The 19,151-nt window shown below is 49.2% G+C and overlaps 1 protein-coding gene across 2 annotated transcripts; it reads right to left on the bottom strand.

Annotated features, from left to right (window-relative positions):
• Positions 1-792: 792 nt before the first annotated feature.
• On the bottom strand, positions 793-19,151 carry LOC146021386 (uncharacterized). 2 transcript variants are annotated; one of them, XM_083155171.1, is made up of 13 exons: positions 18,836-19,151; positions 16,712-16,751; positions 16,564-16,601; positions 14,638-14,685; positions 14,330-14,365; positions 10,444-10,501; positions 9,598-9,638; positions 9,325-9,357; positions 8,494-8,538; positions 4,070-4,100; positions 3,251-3,297; positions 2,640-2,744; positions 793-1,034 (listed from the first exon to the last, which is right to left on the bottom strand). In XM_083155171.1, the coding sequence occupies exons 1-13, from the start codon at positions 18,936-18,938 to the stop codon at positions 985-987; spliced, it is 675 nt and encodes a 224-aa protein (XP_083011297.1). In that variant the 5' UTR covers positions 18,939-19,151; the 3' UTR covers positions 793-984. The 2 variants fall into 2 exon arrangements, with proteins under 2 accessions (XP_083011297.1, XP_083011298.1); XM_083155172.1 differs by lacking the exon at positions 2,640-2,744.

The following is a 19,151-nucleotide window of genomic DNA, read 5'->3' on the forward strand; positions in this document are numbered from 1 at the left end:
GTCGGTGACGGGACCATGTGCTTATGGGTTTCGGTAGGTGATGGGACCACGTACTTATGGGTTTCGGTAGGTGATGGGACCACGTGCTTATGGGTTTCGGTAGGTGACTGGACCACGTGCTTATGGGTTTCGGTCGGTGACGGGACCATGTGCTTATGGGTTTCGGTAGGTGACGGGACCACGTGCTTATGGGTTTCGGTAGGTGACGGGACCACGTGCTTATAGGTTTCGGTAGGTGACGGGACCACATGCTTATGGGTTTCGGTAGGTGACGGGATCACGTGCTTATGGGTTTTGGTAGGTGACGGGACCACGTGCTTATGGGTTTCGGTAGGTGACGGGACCACGTGCTTATGGGTTTCGGTAGGTAACGGGACCAAGTGCTTATGGTTTTCTGTAGGTGACGGGACCAAGTGCTTATTGGTTTCGGTAGGTGATGGGACCACGTGCTTATGGGTTCTGTAGGTGATGGGACCACGTGCTTATAGTTTTCTGTAGGTGACGGGACCACGTGCTTATGGGTTTCTGTAGGTGATGGGACCACGTGCTTTTAATTTTCTGTAGGTGACGGGACCACGTGCTTATGGGTTTCTGTAGGTGATGGGACCACGTGCTTATGGGTTTCTGTAGGTGATGGGACCACGTGCTTTTAATTTTCTGTAGGTGACGGGACCATGTGCTTATGGGTTTCAAGCAATAAACCAAATCTCCCCAAAAATGTAACAATAGAAAAACAACAAAAACTTCCATATCTCTGAACATCAAAATGTCCCCCCAACACGCGTGTTATTCCTGTGACCTTATGAAGACATATCTTTATTTTGATAAAAATGATGTCAATTAAAATACACAATTAAGTATGTACAGTATTTCTGTGGAGACCACGGAATGTGGCTTTTATATCTCTCTCCGTATTCTGCTGCAGTCAGACCCCGGAGTCACCCTGATGAGCGGATGGTTACATGACACGGTGCAGGCAGGGGGTCACACTGATGTCAGATTGACGTAGTCCACTTCTAGCTCCGCAGCAGCCGCTGGTAACACAATAAAACACCAAGTCTATAAATGGTCCCAATTTACACCAAAATCAGCAGCGTAGATAGCTGGCAAGGTGCCCGGAGCAAGGGCCTGTTGCCCCCCCCCCCACACACACACACACACATTTGCAGTAATTGTAGCATACTCTCAGATGATCGCCAGCCTCTGCCACCCCATCAATGTACCTTGTGTGCAGCGGGACGGAGACCGGGTACATTGACCATGGAGGGTGTCCTGACTCTGGCGCCGCCCGGCCGTGACTCACACAGCCGCTATTATGTGAGCTACGGCCGGGCGGTACAGCAGTCAGGACACAGAACAGAAGGCAGCGGGCAGGCGGCAGACAGGGCAGGGATGCCGTTTGCGGTGCACAGCTCCGGCAACCTATGAACTTTCGGCACCTGGAGCTCGTGCTCCGCCGGCTCCGCCCTTGCTATGCCCCTGGCCAAAATATACTGTATATCTAATTTTTAATCTCCTATAAATATATAGCCAGTCTTAGAAGTGAGAGATATGAATGCCGTTCATCAGAGGCTTCCAATAAGAAAGCATTGCCCAAACTCAGTTCCCAGGACCCCGCCCTAACAATGCATGTTTTCCAGATCTCCTAGTGGGTGCACTCATGTGAACATGACTGACAAATATTTTAAAAGATCAACAGGTGTTGCAAATAATTATTTATCTTGTGATACTGAGTATGGACCTGTAAAACATGCGCTGTTATGGACAGGGCTAGCAACAGAAATCTTGGGGCCCTGCACACTAATTTTTGGGCTCCCTATCCTCTGCTGAAAAAAAGGGTGCATACTGCCTGTAGTAGTAGTGCCTCTTCCAAACATAAGGTGTCAGTAGCAGCAGTGTTGTAATTAGACATTTTGGTGCCCTGTCCCACACACACCAAACAGCTAACAGTGGGCGCCGAAGGTGCGCAGCACAAATTTACAATGTAATGCCTACTACACATTATGCCACACACCGTAATGCCTACTACACATTATACCACATACTGTAATGCCCATTACATATTATACCACACATTGTAATGCCCATTACATATTATACCACACACTGTAATGCCCATTACACACCATATTCCCATTACATAATATACCATACACTGTAAGACCTATTGCATATTATGCCACATAAGAGCAATTTACCTACATGCTCATTGCCAGGGGTTACATGCTTCTTTCCAGGGGTTTCGTGCTCATTGCCATTGGGGGATAATATGCTCAATGCCATGGGGGCATGCTCGTTGCCCAAGGGGATACATGCTCATTGCCTTAAGGGTATAACATGCTCTTTGCCCAGGGGGAGTTTACATGCTCGTTGCCCATGGAAGAATTACATGCTCGTTGCCTGGGGGGGGTTATATATTCCTGGCCCATGGGGCACTGCTCCAGTACCCGCAGCTCCCCTCCACCTCCTCCAGCCTCCCATCACAGCACCAGCACAAGCAGTGGCCTGGAGACCAGGCAGCACCCAGCTACAACCACAGCATCCTCCGCCAGCTCACTCCCAGCCCGACGTCACCGCGGCCGCAAAAATGTTGGAGGGGTCAATGAGCAGTCTGTTGGAGGAATGGAAGTGTCACTTACAGACGGGAGAGTTGCTCATAGGCATGTTTTCGTACGAGTGACAGAGGCTTTCCGACAGAGATGAACCCTTCCCGTTATTGTCCAGGCTGGATCTCGCTGCTGCGTCTGCAATCACACATGCTGTCAGGATACTGTGCTGCACATAGTGATAGATCTGTTCATCTCTAATATTCCTGTATCTCTGAACTGCTCCGCTTACTCCACAAGCAGTTGCTCCCTGCGAGCTGCCATACTTGTGCAAAACTCTGTCCCACGAGCATCACTTCCTAAACTACAAGAAAATGTTGGGACTACATTTTGCAGTATCATGTGCCTGTCATGTAACTGTGGCCTCAGGGGGGTACATTTACAAAGATGGGAATTCCATTGAAGGTGGGATGTTGCTACGGGCAACCAATCAGGGTCTTTCTATTATCTTCTAGAAGGTGCTAAAGAAATAAGAACTAGATTCTGATTGGTTGCTGTGGGCAGCTTTGAAACCCCGCTCACTGCAAAGTCTATTCACTAGCATCTAACTAGTTGTTATCAGAATTTAACTGGTTGCTACGGGCAACATCTCCAACCCCCCCCCTCCCCCCATACACACAAGTGGGATACACACAATAACTTACTGTCCGCAGCTGTGGCATTTGTATCATCGTTACTCGGAAATACTTCCCTGCAGAATGAACAGTTAAATATTACTATAGTCTGAGGGGTCTAATTACTAAGGGGGTTATTTTGGTGCCGCTGCCCCCCTTCCCAGGCCGAATTCGGCCGCACGGCTGTAAATGGATGTTTTACATAAACATCCATTTGCAGCCTATGAGGAAATACCAACATCATTCGATGGTCGGTGACCATCGAATGATGTGGAGGGTACACACAAAACGAAGACACTCTAAGGTGTCTTAGTTTTGTGTGTATTCCTAATGAGAAAGTGGCAGCCAATGATCTCCCAACTGTCATTTTTCCAAAACAGCTGTGGAGCGTATAGATAATGCCACCCCCCGTAGTAAATGGGTTATGTCTTGCTATGAATCAGGGCCCCACATTTGCTTATAATGGTTACTTAAATGGTTTGTTCAATGGATCCGCTGGGGACCTCGTTTGCTTCCAAACCAGCGTATTTGAAAGAAGTTGTCAATGCCCCACCCCCATACCTGGCCTGTCAAGCAATAATGGGAGGTTTAGGGAGGGGAGGGGCATAATATCCGCTCAGCTCTCTACAGGGCATGGAGAGCGGCATTGGATGTTTGACACCAATGTGTCAGCAAGTGGTGAACGGGTAGTGGTTTCTATTTTACACCAGTGAATTACACAACTTCCCTCTTTTTTTTTTTTGTGGGGACCCCCCTCGTATCTACACTAGGTGACTAGATGCCGTCCTATTACAGAGGACATATTGGTAATAATCGCTGGTCTATAATGCTATTATTGACATCTCTTACAGATAGGTGTGATCTTTCCGCAGAACAGGAGCTGCAGGAAAAACAAAGCAAAGAATAATTAATAACATTGAATTGATTAAATTAATTAATTATTTTCTTTATCACAATATGGTTCTTGAAATGACAGGAAATTGCTGGGTGATAGATTCCAGACCAGCGAGAACAACAATACACAGAATGTTCTATACCATGGGTTTTATAATAGCTGCGATGATAACAATAATAATAAGTACCCAACGCGTTTCGTCTCAGTGGACAGTGATCACGTGACTTCATCAGGGTTACTCCTGTTAAAGTCAAATAAGCAAAGCCTGAGTCAAAACGCATTGGAGACTTCGATGGTGAGTGCAAATGGATTTCCTCCGCACGGCTGCGATCGCATTCGCAGCTGTGCACATGGGCGGGATCTCAAGCCGGCAGGGTGGCGGCTAACTGATCACAGGGCTAAAAAATGTAGCAGCCCAGCGATCAAGTCCGAATCGGGCCCATAGTTTTGGGTTCAGTTAAAAATCATAATAAAAAAAAATCATTGAATAAAAATCGATAAAAGCAGCAAAATTCATGTACATTGTACAACTCAAACTTGACATTCGGACTTAGAATCTGAATTCTGAACCGCAGGAGGATCCGGACTAGGGGGGTCATTCAGACCTGATGGCTGGGCTGCGAGATTTTGGAGCCCAGCAATCAGGTAAATGCTGCCCTGCCACCACACCGACCGCATTCCCCATGCCCAAGCCCTTTCCATGGGGTGAAGGAGACCGCTGAGTCCATCATCAGCACTCCCTCCCAAAGGCCGGGCTACGCCTGCGTTTTCTGGGACACTCCAAATGACCGCAAGGTGTCAATCACCATGCGGACAGCCTGCGTTAACAAGCCATCGCAAGATCCCCTTTGCTCATGGATGGATTTGGATTTTTCTAGAATTGAACCACTTCTCTCTTATATGACAGATGACGGCTTACACTTCATTCCTCTTCAAGGCTTGATACATCTTCCCCTTAGTCCCATTGCCACTCTTTATTATTATTATTATTATTCTTACTAGGTGGCCCGTGTGAAAATATTGCATGCGAATGCGCCAAAAGTACATTTTTTACTTGGATTTTTAAACAAATAATACAATATGCAATTGTAAATTAACTTAAACTTTAAAACTTTAACATGTTCCCTCATTTATCGATTTTGGTTATGTATGAAGGGAGAACAAGGGATGATAACCAAAAAGTCACCTTCTACAATTAATATATAAGACTAGGTGATTCATCGCTCCCTACGGGCACTCTTCACACCGGCGTAAGGGGCTGCGCCCCCTTAATTTGTGAACGTTTGTATATGAGAAATATGGTTAGAATTGTATGAAAGATGCCTGTATTGCAACTTGGGTGTCCGCGAATCGAGGGAGGGGGGGTTGCGGGGGGTGCCGCGTATTGCGGGAGGGGGGGTCGCAGGGGGTGCCGTGAATTGCGGGAGGGGGGTTTGCGTGGGGTGGGGGGTGGTTGCGGCGAATCGTGGGAGAGGGAGTCGCAGGGGGTGTGCCGCAAATCGCGGGAGGGGGGGGGTCACGGGGTGGGGTGCCGAGAATCGCAGGAGGGGGGGGTCGCGGGATGGGGTGTGTGTGCCGTGAATTGCAGGAGTGAGGGTTGTGGGGGGGAAGTGGGTCAACACATGTAAATGTTGACATAAGTGTGGCACTTCATTGGTGTCCATGTCGACACATGAGAATGAATATGAAAACATTCAAAAACTGAAAAATAAATAAATAAATCTTCAAAAACTCATGTCAACCTTTTTCATTGTCGACCATAGCCATGTCAGTGTTTTTCATGTCCCATTTAATCCTGGGGCTGCTGTGAATTGCGGGGGGGTGTCGCGGGGGGGTGTGTTTTTGCCGCGGGTGGGTGCCGCGAATTGCGGGAGGGGGGGTCGCGGGGGGTGGGTGCCGCGAATCGCGGGATTCACGGGGGTTTCGGTGGGGGGTTGCCGCGAATTGCGGGAGGGGGGGCGCGGGGGGATGCGAATCGCGGGAGTTGCGGGAGGGGTGTGACGCGAATCGCCACAAGAAAAAATCAACACAGAAAGGTCAACACATGTAAATGTTGACATAAGTGTGGCACTTCATTGGTGTCCATGTCGACACATGACAATGAATATGAAAACATTAAAAAAATTAAAAATTAATCTTCAAAAACTCATGTCAACCTTTTTCATTGTCGACCATAGCCATGTCAGTGTTTTTCATGTCCCATTTAATCCTGGGGCTGCTGCGAATTGCGGGGGGGTGTCGTGGGGGGGGTGTTTTTGCCGCTAATCGCGGGGGGCGCGGGTGAGGGGGGTGTGTTCTTGCCGCGAATCGCGGGAGGGGGGGTCGCGGAGGGGTGTTTGCTGCGTATCGCGCGCGGGGTGTTTTTGTCGCGAATCGTGGGAGGGGGGGTCGCGGGGGTGGGGTGTTTTGCTGCAAATCGCGGGAGGGGGGCGCGGGGGGGTGGTGTGCGGCGGGGGGCGCTCACCTGGTGGCTGTGGAGTAGCAGTGCTGGGCAACATGGGGAGGCAGAGGGTGTCTGGCACTGTCTGTGGGCTCACTGGGCTGGTTCTCTGTCATGTGAGTCAGTCGTGTGAGTCAGAGGCTCCACCCAGCGTTATACACACACTCACACACTTTGAGTGACAGATGTAGCCAAATATATAAGAGATGATGTATTTGTGTGTATTTTGGTTTTATTTTACAAACACGTTGTATTTCTTTCTCCATTTGCTTCCTCTCTGTCCTTTTTGCACAGACACCTCGTTGTATTTTGGAGTGTTTGTGGCACATGTTGCAGAGCAGATTGCATTGTCTGTGGCCCTCCCCGTTATATGCACAGACTATAAATTCTGCAGAATACGGTATAGCACAAATACAGAGCAGAACAGGATGAACTGGAACATGGAAGCACCAGAAACCTCGCACCTCAGTGAGGCACAGCGACCTGGCTCGTTCTCTGAGAGCATATGTATCAGGCGGAACAATCTGTCCGGTTATATAAGCAGATATAGGAACTGCTCTCGTTACATCCACATGAGAGATTGGAAGACTTAATGCAAGTGATAGGAGACAGCATTACCCCACTGATTCCACTGTAAGCCTCTGCAATCCCTCAATAAAGCAATGGACGTCCTATAGTGTCTGTAAGACCAGTGTATTACATAACAGACATCAGTGCAAGGGAAGCGTCTGTTCCGGATATTACTGGTTTAATGGCAGACTATTTAACTGGCGGCTTCTGCAATGCGCTTTCACTTTGAGCTGTGACCGTTTTTACTTTCACTTTGAGCCGTGACAGTTTTTAGCCCACAAACCATACCTCCCAACAGTCCCGATTTTAGCGGGACAGTCCCGATTATCAGTGCCTGTCCCGCTGTCCCACCCGCGGGCGGCAGTGTCCCACGGTGAGGGGGGCTGTTGAGAGTCCCCCCCTGTCAGCTGCTAAGCAGCGGGGAATAAACGCTGTGCGCATGCGCACAGCGTCTATTCCCGCAGCCAGGGGGCCAGAGCCTCTGGGTCATGCCCCCATAGCGGCAAAATGGGGGCGTGGCCTTGCGGGAGAACCGCGAGTATAGACCACGCCCCAAATTAGGCCACCCCCCAAAAAAAATTAGGCGCACCTGCGGCGTGCAGCAGCAGCGTCCCACCTGCTGAGCTGCCAAAGTTGGAAGGTATGCACAAACTCTCCACCTCGCCCTCAGTCCCTATCTGCTGCTACCTCCATTCTCTGTCTTCCCAGCTCCCTCTCTCCATATCCAGCAGGTTTGAAACAGATCAGTGTCCCTGCAAAAATTGCTTTCACTTTCTGTTATGAATTTAGACTGTTGAGTGATCTCTAGTGGTCGCTGGTGGTACTTCACCTCGTGGAGGTGAGGAGTAGTTAGCCTTTTATATATATAGATAGATGCGAGCACGGTGACTGTGCTATGGAAGAATATTTGGGGGAGGAATCGGGCTGTGCCGCTGAAACATGAAGTGTACAGTATAAATAAAGTTATTGTTAATCATATCATTTAATCCCTTGCCGTTACAGAGCTCTAGAACCAGTGCACTGATGTCAGGTACAAGCCTAGTCTTACACATCACCACTGGCCCTTTTTCCCTGAGAGCAGTGCTGTGACTCGGGCACTCATTTCACTATCTGCTATGCTGACCAATATGCTAATCACCCTGACTAATATGCTAATCACTTTGGCCAACATGCTAATCGTTCTGTACTCTACATACAGTAAGCATTGTTTCCCAGTGAGAAATGCAGAGGAGGAGGACGTGAGACACCATGTTAGGTGAGGGACAGATATCTGTGCATAGTAATGATACACTATTATAGTATCTGCAAATGACCCCTTTATCCACCCCGGCATTAAAGTGCCAATACATTTCCGATCTGACCACTCACCGTCCAGAATGCTGCTGATCACATTGGCGTAATCCTGCTGGTCGCCTGCAATGTGGAAACAGTTTTACATGAGAACACTTTTCTGTATCTTCCCTGATTCTGGGATCAGGTAATAAAAACCAAAAATAATAAAATTCCATTTTTTTTTATTTTGTAACCCGGGGCAACACCATGCTGCGCTACAGGGGGGCAGATGTACTAGATGCAGAGAGAGTTAAGTTGGGTACACACACCTATACAATCTAGCTTTTCGTTTGAGCATTTGATCTCGATTGACCATCCCCAAACTATAGCTGACGTGTGTGTACACAGTGGCATAACAATAGCTCCACAGACCCACGGTGGCTTTGAGGCGCTTGGTAAATTTGGGCGTCGGGGGGTCTGCGGGGACAATTATGTCTGTGCTAATCCTTAGCCGGATCTGTTGCTGCTGCTCTGCCGACCCACCGGGACCAGCAGAACTTCCTGTCTATGATCCCCCCGCACCTGCTGTTTCCATTATAAATGCCCCTCACAAAATGGCCGCCCCCTCACAGCAGACAGTTATTGAGGATGAGGAGGTGGCGGTCGTAGCACATGAGTTGGGACAGCGTTTACAACGATACAATCCCACGGCTGACATCTAAATTGCAGTGTAAAAAGTAATCTGTCTAACATGTGTGGGCTACATGCAAAAGCAACCAGTATTTACACTGCACAGTAAAATACACATCTATGTACTCCCCTTATATAGCAATATGGTTTGTTCCAGACACAGTTACTTTTTTTTTTGTTTTTTTGCTTTACTTGCCAACATGAATCTGGCTCTGGCTGTCGCCGATTAGGACTCACCTATATTGACGTAAGTCCCCTGGCTACTGGTGTCTGTAAAGAACAGGAATAGAGGGTTTGTTTCAGAAAGACAGCAGCGGAGGACACTGATCGCAGACTGATCTCTCTGGTGTGGTTTATGATGGCAACCAGGACTCGTGCAAGCTCGCACACTAGTGCCACGCTGCACGCTAAGTACTGCAATGGTGTCCAGAATACTTTATAATACGGGATGAGTAATTCTTATCTCCATGACATTTCTGTGACTGTCACTTTTGGAAACATAAAGCTTACCCCCGATGGATTTCTGAGACGCGGCAGAAAGCTGACTACTCCTAGGATAGAGGAAACAGATGTGTCACATCCAAAGATTTCAATATATTTAGTAAACAGGCTGGATTTGCATGCAATTCTGTATAATAAAAGGCTGCTGCTCATCTCAACAGGGGGGATTCAAGTGTTTTATACACTGGCAGGCACTAGATGGCGCCTGACTGAGCAAATAAACTGCCGGAGCTGTCATTACTGTTATGTTGTTCTGTCATTTTGACAGGCTGGGAACTAGTATTTAATAAAAGGAATGAGAATGAAGGTTAACTCTAAGAGAGGGGTCCTTGTGGAATATAATGCAAATGGCACGTGTAGAACTGCTAAGACGCCACCCGAGGGTCTGGAAAGTCAGTATTGGTGTGTGTGGGGGACGGTGGGATCAGTAAGCTGCCCAGGGTGCTGATATAGCTTGCAGTGGCGCTGTTCGGGAGCCCGGACCACCCAACCAATAAATTCAGATGCACCAATCCTCCAGGGAGATTCCAGAGATGCCAGTTAAGACTTATGCCCAAAACAGTAATCTCAGGGAGACAACCCTTGGTTGGCCATCGGGACCATGACTGTCTATAGAGTGGCCCATTGGTGTCACCATTTCAGAAATCGGTGTAGGCAATCCTTACCAGAGTTACAATAATAAACGTCTATGCATTGATCTTTAAGGTGCCAATTCATGGGTCCTACAGATCACCTACTCTTGTAATCATGGGCGGGTCCAGGATGTCATGTGACCCTAAACCCTGGTACCCGGGCATCACCCTAGATAAAGTAACATGTCACCTACAGTATGTACACATGCCGCGTACAACTTACATATTGGATTGGCGTTGGGCAGTCACGTCCTCATCTGCATTTAGATGCCTGAAAGAAACTTAAAAAAAAATCAAATTGCAAAAATTTAATTAAATCTTCACGGCTCCTAGGAAATGTGCAGCATTTAAGGGGCCAATAGCAGAAGAGGGGACATAAGATGAATTTCCACTATGTCTTTCCTTTGTATGATAGCAACAGTGGAGACAGGAAGTTGATATGGTTTCCTGTTATCAGTAGCACTGACCATAGGTGCAATTACCATCAATGTTTACCATCTATGGCGATAATGCACGCTGCAATGGCATCCAACTAAGTTGTGGCTGACCATCAATGGTTTCACCAAACGATTACATCCCTTGTCTTTGACTGACTGGCCCATGTACCAATCACAACCTGGGGGTGTGGCTTCACATGTTTGGAGGGGCGGAGCTATGCTTATGCTGTACCATCGATGGAGGGAAACCATCCCCATCAGGAATAAACCATTGAGGCTTATGAATCGTCAATGGGCGATTGTTATTCCTAGTTATCAGTAATGAATACATGGCCTCAACAGTAGAGTGATGGTTTTATGTTTCTCTTATGTCACCGTCTCCAGTGTTTAATGAACTGCCTTGCTTTTAGCATACTGTACTTTCCAACATGACCCTCTCCAGTAGGGAGACATGACCCTCTCCAGTAGGGAGACATGACCCTCTCCAGTAGGGAGACATGACCCTCTCCAGTAGGCAGACATGACTCTCTCCAGTAGGTAGACACGACCCTCTCCAGTAGGTAGACACGACCCTCTCCAGTAGGGAGACATGACCCTCTCCAGTAGGGAGACATGACCCTCTCCAGTAGGGAGACACAACCCTCTCCAGTAGGGAGACATGACCCTCTCCAGTAGGGAGACATGACCCTCTCCAGTAGGCAGACATGACCCTCTCCAGTAGGCAGACATGACCCTCTCCAGTAGGCAGACATGACTCTCTCCAGTAGGTAGACACGACCCTCTCCAGTAGGTAGACACGACCCTCTCCAGTAGGGAGACATGACCCTCTCCAGTAGGGAGACACGACCCTCTCCAGTAGGGAGACACGACCCTCTCCAGTAGGGAGACATGACCCTTTCCAGTAGGGAGACATGACCCTCTCCAGTAGGCAGACATGACCCTCTCCAGTAGGGAGACATGACCCTCTCCAGTAGGTAGACATGACCCTTTCCAGTAGGGAGACATGACCCTCTCCAGTAGGCAGACACGACCCTCTCCAGTAGGGAGACATGACCCTCTCCAGTAGGCAGACATGACCCTCTCCAGTAGGGAGACATGACCCTCTCCAGTAGGTAGACATGACCCTTTCCAGTAGGGAGACACGACCCTCTCCAGTAGGGAGACACGACCCTCTCCAGTAGGGAGACATGACCCTCTCCAGTAGGGAGACATGACCCTCTCCAGTAGGGAGACATGACCCTCTCCAGTAGGTAGACATGACCCTTTCCAGTAGGGAGACATGACCCTCTCCAGTAGGCAGACACGACCCTCTCCAGTAGGGAGACATGACCCTCTCCAGTAGGCAGACATGACCCTCTCCAGTAGGGAGACATGACCCTCTCCAGTAGGTAGACATGACCCTTTCCAGTAGGGAGACACGACCCTCTCCAGTAGGGAGACACGACCCTCTCCAGTAGGGAGACATGACCCTTTCCAGTAGGGAGACATGACCCTCTCCAGTAGGCAGACATGACCCTCTCCAGTAGGTAGACACGACCCTCTCCAGTAGGGAGACACGACCCTCTCCAGTAGGGAGACATGACCCTCTCCAGTAGGGAGACACGACCCTCTCCAGTAGGGAGACATGACCCTTTCCAGTAGGGAGACATGACCCTCTCCAGTAGGCAGACATGACCCTCTCCAGTAGGGAGACATGACCCTCTCCAGTAGGGAGACCTGACCCTCTCCAGTAGGGAGACTTGACCCTCTCCAGTAGGGAGACACGACCCTCTCCAGTAGGGAGACACGACCCTCTCCAGTAGGGAGACATGACCCTTTCCAGTAGGGAGACATGACCCTCTCCAGTAGGCAGACATGACCCTCTCCAGTAGGGAGACATGACCCTCTCCAGTAGGTAGACATGACCCTTTCCAGTAGGGAGACATGACCCTCTCCAGTAGGCAGACACGACCCTCTCCAGTAGGGAGACATGACCCTCTCCAGTAGGGAGACATGACCCTCTCCAGTAGGCAGACATGACCCTCTCCAGTAGGTAGACACGACCCTTTCCAGTAGGGAGACACGACCCTCTCCAGTAGGGAGACACGACCCTCTCCAGTAGGGAGACACGACCCTCTCCAGTAGGGAGACATGACCCTTTCCAGTAGGGAGACATGACCCTCTCCAGTAGGCAGACATGACCCTCTCCAGTAGGTAGACACGACCCTCTCCAGTAGGTAGACACGACCCTCTCCAGTAGGGAGACATGACCCTCTCCAGTAGGGAGACAGGACCCTCTCCAGTAAGGAGACACGACCCTCTCCAGTAGGGAGACATGACCCTTTCCAGTAGGGAGACATGACCCTCTCCAGTAGGCAGACATGACCCTCTCCAGTAGGGAGACGTGACCCTCTCCAGTAGGGAGACGTGACCCTCTCCAGTAGGGAGACGTGACCCTCTCCAGTAGGGGGACGTGACCCTCTCCAGTAGGGGGACGTGACCCTCTCCAGTAGGGAGACGTGACCCTCTCCAGTAGGGAGACACGACCCTCTTCAGTAGGGAGACATGACCCTCTCCAGTAGGGAGACACGACCCTCTCCAGTAGGTAGACACGACCCTCTCCAGTAGGGAGACATGACCCTCTCCAGTAGGGAGACATGACCCTCTTCAGTAGGGAGACGTGACCCTCTCCAGTAGGGAGACATGACCCTTTCCAGTAGGGAGACGCGACCCTTTCCAGTAGGGAGACACGACCCTCTCCAGTAGGTAGACACGACCCTCTCCAGTAGGGAGACGTGACCCTCTCCAGTAGGGAGACGTGACCCTCTCCAGTAGGGAGACGTGACCCTCTCCAGTAGGGAGACATGACCCTTTCCAGTAGGGAGACACGACCCTCTCCAGTAGGGAGACGTGACCCTCTCCAGTAGGGAGACACGACCCTCTCCAGTAGGTAGACACGACCCTCTCCAGTAGGGAGACATGACCCTCTCCAGTAGGGAGACATGACCCTCTCCAGTAGGGAGACACGACCCTCTCCAGTAGGGAGACGTGACCCTCTCCAGTAGGGAGACACGACCCTCTCCAGTAGGGAGACACGACCCTCTCCAGTAGGGAGACGTGACCCTCTCCAGTAGGGAGACCTGACCCTCTCCAGTAGGGAGACACGACCCTCTTCAGTATGTGTTCCTGCACATTCCTCTTAATGTATGATTGCCATCACCTGTGGTAACACCGTTCTTATCCATTAACCTGTTCAAAACAGCTGATGGCAATCACACATTACCAGGGAAGTCCAGAAACAGAGCATTGTGTCCCTCCTGAAGAGGGGCATGTTGGGAGGTATGTTTTAGAAGCTTTTGATATAACAATAAGTGGGGAGGCGTTGTATATAGAGAGTGTCTCTGACCTCATCATGGGCCCTTTAAGAGAGGAGGCCGCCAGTGAGTTATAATATCCATATAATTACTGTAGCGTTAAACCAGGACAGTTATGAATTACACAGGTTCTGTGGCTGATTATAACCAGGTGACATGCAGACTTGAAGTCACCCAGCCTCAGATCCTGTATAATCCATGACAGCCCCGGTGTATACAGTAGGTACAGTATGGTAAGCCTACATATAAATGATAATACATAGCAGGGTCTACCTGATCTCATATGTCACCTGTCATAGTATTGAGGCTTCAAACTTACTTTCTACAAAATCGTCTTCATCATCGTCGGTCTCTCCTTCATAAAAGAGGAAACATGTCAGTCTTCTGTACTTACAAGGAAACGGAATGAATACGTTTTTTACAATTAATACTGTAACTGTATATTACCCAGGTAAAAATAAGTGTATAGAACGAGATAAAGGAGTAAGGTCTGGACTCAGCTTTTATAGAAAAGCAAACAAAGCGCTAAAATGGGCAAGACCATGCTGCACTGCAGGGGGCAGATGTAACATGTGCAGAGAGAGTTAGATTTTCTATGCATTACATTACTTAGCGGCATACACTTACGGGTGCCTTCTGGTAACACAACGTGACAGGAAGTTGGCGGGTATAGATCTGTAAATAAAAGTAGTATTAAGATTGTAGTGCAAATCATACCCTACAAACCCCCCCCCCAAGTACCATACCCCAGTATTATATATGGCGGCCCTCAGTTAGGGCCTTATAGCGGGCTGACTCCCTGCATCGGGATTTTACCCCGTTACATAACTGTCCGTTACTAAGCAGTGAGACGACATTGGTGCATTAGTGATTGTGCAGTATATGGTAGCATGCGAGAGGAAACCTCTTCCATCCCCAACATGCAGCTACGGCTACCTCTCTTCCTGCCAGATCATCTAGAATATGACCATGATTCTGTTCTTCTGGGCAGATGCTGCACCTCGCAGTCACATTGCCGGCCAGTGGCGTAACTACTGTAAGGCAGCCCCAGCTGCTGCTTGGGGGAGCAAGCAGCAGCAGGGTCTGTGTGGGCTCCGGCACTCGCTCAACGCACTGCCTGCCGCTGCCCACTGACTGAGCACAGCAGGCAAGTCAGCTGCAGTGCGGCCATGGCAGAGACGACAAATCCCGTCACTGATTCAATTGACTGTACACAGAGCCGTCTATTGGCTACTGTGTACAGGATGGGCGGAAGGGCAGATGGGCGTGCTTGTGCGGCCTGGGATGCATCGGAGCCAAGGGAAGCAGCAGTGTCTGCTGGTCACTCTTCCTCTCTCCTGCTTCAGCTTCTCCGTTATGCGCGTGACGTCATCACCTCACACGCTGGGAAACACACTGGAGAGGAGTCGGGGGGGTGGGTGGTTGGGCGCCACAAACTTTTTGGCAGGGGGGAGCAAAATGAATAGTTACGCCACTGTTGCCGGCACATGAGGTTATTATAGCACTGATCCCGCCGTGACCCTGGTCACATCTTCCCATCATGCTCAGCCATTAGTCAGACTATAATAAATGTTCTCAGCACCCAAAACAAATGACTAATTATTAATAATCCAAGCAATCATAACATTGTGTTAATAATTATAAATATAGAGCATATTCTGAATCCCACCTATGTGCCATGAATATGTGATACTATCTATATATAGTAATATTATTAGTAATAGTACAGTATATAGAGATGAGCAGTTCGGTGCTCGAGAAATCCAAACCCACCGAAAAATGTGTGGATCGGACCGGAACTAAAACCCGGTCCAATCCGAGATGAGTCCTGGTTCGGATCTTCCTGCTTTTAGCAATTTGGATTTTACATTGCAATAAAAATATTGATAATAGTAGTAGTGTAAGAAAAATACTTGTGGTTCTCAATTACAACCCTAAAGTATCCCAGGCAGGTCAGGTTTTCAGGATCTCTGCCTGTGGAAGCAGATGGGATAATCACTGACTCAGGAGAATAGAGTAACTCACATGTGCATGAATAAAGACATCCACAAAACATGGCCTGCTGGGGGTACTTGAGACTAGAGATGAGAACCAGTCCCTTGGTATAACCACTTTACAGTTTGTAATGATAAATGGAACCCTGTGTGGGAGACGGGGCCGCCTGCTGTCCAATCGGGTCCCGGACGGGGTGCCGACAGTCGGGATCCCGACAGGCATTTACCCGAAGTCGGGATCCCGACTGTCAAAACACAGACAGCCAGTTTCCCGATGGCCGTCGGCTATTTTCCCTCGTGGGAGTCCACAAGCCCCATAGAGGTAGAATAAAATAGGTGGCTTACGTAGCGAGACAGCATGCCCGCAAGGGGCTAAGTTGCGCTCACCATGCTGTCTGGGTCCGGCCAATAGGGATCCCGACGTCGGGCTAATGACTGTAGGGATCCCGACTGTCGGACCCCTGTACCACACCCATCCAATCCACTACCGGGACATTCCATCCTACTGGGCTATAGGGAGTAACGGGGTACAAGGAGTAATAGAGAAATACAGGCTTACCGGGTTCATATCGGGGGTGGATTTCGGGTGCCGGAGACCTTTTATAGTAAAGAAAATAAATAAATAATAAAATGACCCCAATGTAAGTAACTCTATGTACTGTAAGTAATTTGCCATAGGCTGCTGTTAATGAGAGACATGTCCTTACGGCGGAGGTGGGCGTCGCTCTGTGGAATCGGGTGATCTGTCTGTGGAGAGAGTGGGAGGGTAGAGGTCAGTGACCGCTTTGTATTACATTCCTGGGACAGCGCCAGGGTTAACAGATTGTCCCCCTGACGCAGTCCCTGTCTTATACAAGTTAAATAATTGGGACAAAGTAATAACCAGAGCCGGACTAGATCCTGGAATCATAATAGGGATGGCCATCAAACATCGATGATTCAAAATCATCGATGGTTTATGAGCAATGTAGAATAGTTGTGCCATGGTGGTTTCCCTCAATTGATGTCAAGGCATAACCTGGGGGGGGGGGGGGGTGCCTATGGACAGCTATCACTGGGGAGATTACAGCCTTTCCCGTATGGGCTGGACCCTTCCAGTTTTTACTACATCCCCAGACTAGTATGCATGGATGTTATATTCTCTCCCTCCATGTGACAGGACACCCCCCAACCAGGCATCACCCGGACCAGGACACTACAAGCTCCGGAATGACAGAGGTTGGTGAATGGAGCCTGTCCGGTCCGGTTCCAGTATTTACCCATACCCTATTTTTTTTTTTTTATTGCAAAGAGATCTTGGACACCAATGATGTAAAGTTTGCTCAGTCCAAACAACACTCATCAATAACAATGATAATGACGCAACACGTGGAAACCACCTGGAAAAACTGTGCTGGAAAAGGGGAACCCTGGAGAGGGAAGCCGAGTGTCAGCACAGTGCCCGACAGTGGTTGTAAAGCCCAGTACAATCCTGGGATACGTAATGTAATCCTAGACTACATCCCTTACTAGGCCACACCTTGTATATGAGGTACGCAGCATTGAACACTAGGGGGGTATATTTATCAATAAGCCCCTAAAGCCTCCAGAGAATTATCTATCCATCTCTACAATTCTGCATCCCCTAATACAGGAGGCATCGGGCCAAAGAGGGGAACGTGGTCAAACAGATCCTCCCTCACAACCTGGACCTCCAGCCCATAGGAAGCAGTGGGGCCCTGGGAGCCAACATTATCTTATGGGACATTAGCGAAGGTTCAAGTAGCCAAACGTCTACTGAGAGAGTTTTCTGAAAACAGTGCGGGCCCCTAACAACCAATGGGCCCGTTACTTAACCCATGCGCTAACCAGTGATATACAGTCCACGAGGTCCCGGCACTAATGGAGTCGGGTTCCTGAAGGTGACAAGACCTCCCGGTGGGGAAAGTGACTCTCTATAGAGCAATGCCAGATTAAGCCTTCGGGGGGGGGGGGCCTGGGGCACTTTAGACAGGGGGCCCCCTTGCACTTGTCATTACTGGCCGCAAACTGCATGGGGGAATATTACACTGTCAAAACACAGAGTAATGGCAATATAAACTTGGTCAATGGGTAACTTCAGGGGATATATATATATATATATATATATATATATATATATATATATACATACATACATACATACATACACACACACACACACACACACATGCATACATACATACAAACCCCCCCCCCCCCCCCCCCCATGATAGGCTGCTGCTGCTGTTATCCATGGGCCTGAGAAGCAGGAAATCAGCTCCACCAATCAGATCTCAGCACAAACGTCTCAACCTCTGCCCTCTGGTGCAAAGTGTCATGGGATAACGGGGCAGATGTATTAAGCCTGGAGATGAGATAAACTGGAGAAAAAGTGAAAGGAGATAAAGCACCAGCCAATCAGCTGTGTTTGAAAATGACAGATGGGAGTTGATTGGCTGGTTCATTATCTCCTTTCACTTTATCTCCAGTTTTTCACTTCTCCAGGCTTAATACATCTGCCCCACTGTCACCTCCCAGTAATGCATTTCACACTTGGCTCCCAATGCTCAGCACCATTAATCATTGTCACATTGGCAGATAGGTGAAGCTGCAGCACTACCCCACTCCCATGCACAAAACATTTAGCTAAAAAAAAAAATTTTTTTTTTTTAAAATACATGCCAACAACAGGGGGCCCCTAGCTAGAGGGGGGCCCAGGGGCACTGACCCATTGTGCCCCCATTATAATCCAGCCCTGCTATAGAGAGTGTCAGAGACATACATCTGAGACTTCATTCTCATGAGCGAGACGTCAGGTAAGCCATACTCACTCTGCCGGCATCTGGCGCAGCCGAGGAAAAAAGCCATGAGTGATATTCCGAGCCCTCCAAGAATCCAGGTGCCCGATGCCGTGTGAGATAGGCCCAGTGTCATTCACAGCCTCGTCCTCACCCAACGTCCTTCTTGGTGGAGTCCACTCTTCTAACTCATCCCTCCTCTTCCTCACCACATCTGCCTCCTCTTATCTCCTTCGTCTTTATCTTACGTCTCCTCGGTCACAGGTCCCTCACCTGCCTCGCAGGTTCCCTTTCTGCCTCTCCCTCCCTCTCTCTATTCACTGACTCCCCAATGATGCGACTAAGAGAC

This window comes from Crinia signifera, chromosome 7, assembly GCF_055691185.1.
Source record: "Crinia signifera chromosome 7, ASM5569118v1, whole genome shotgun sequence".
Lineage (NCBI taxonomy): Eukaryota > Metazoa > Chordata > Amphibia > Anura > Myobatrachidae > Crinia > Crinia signifera.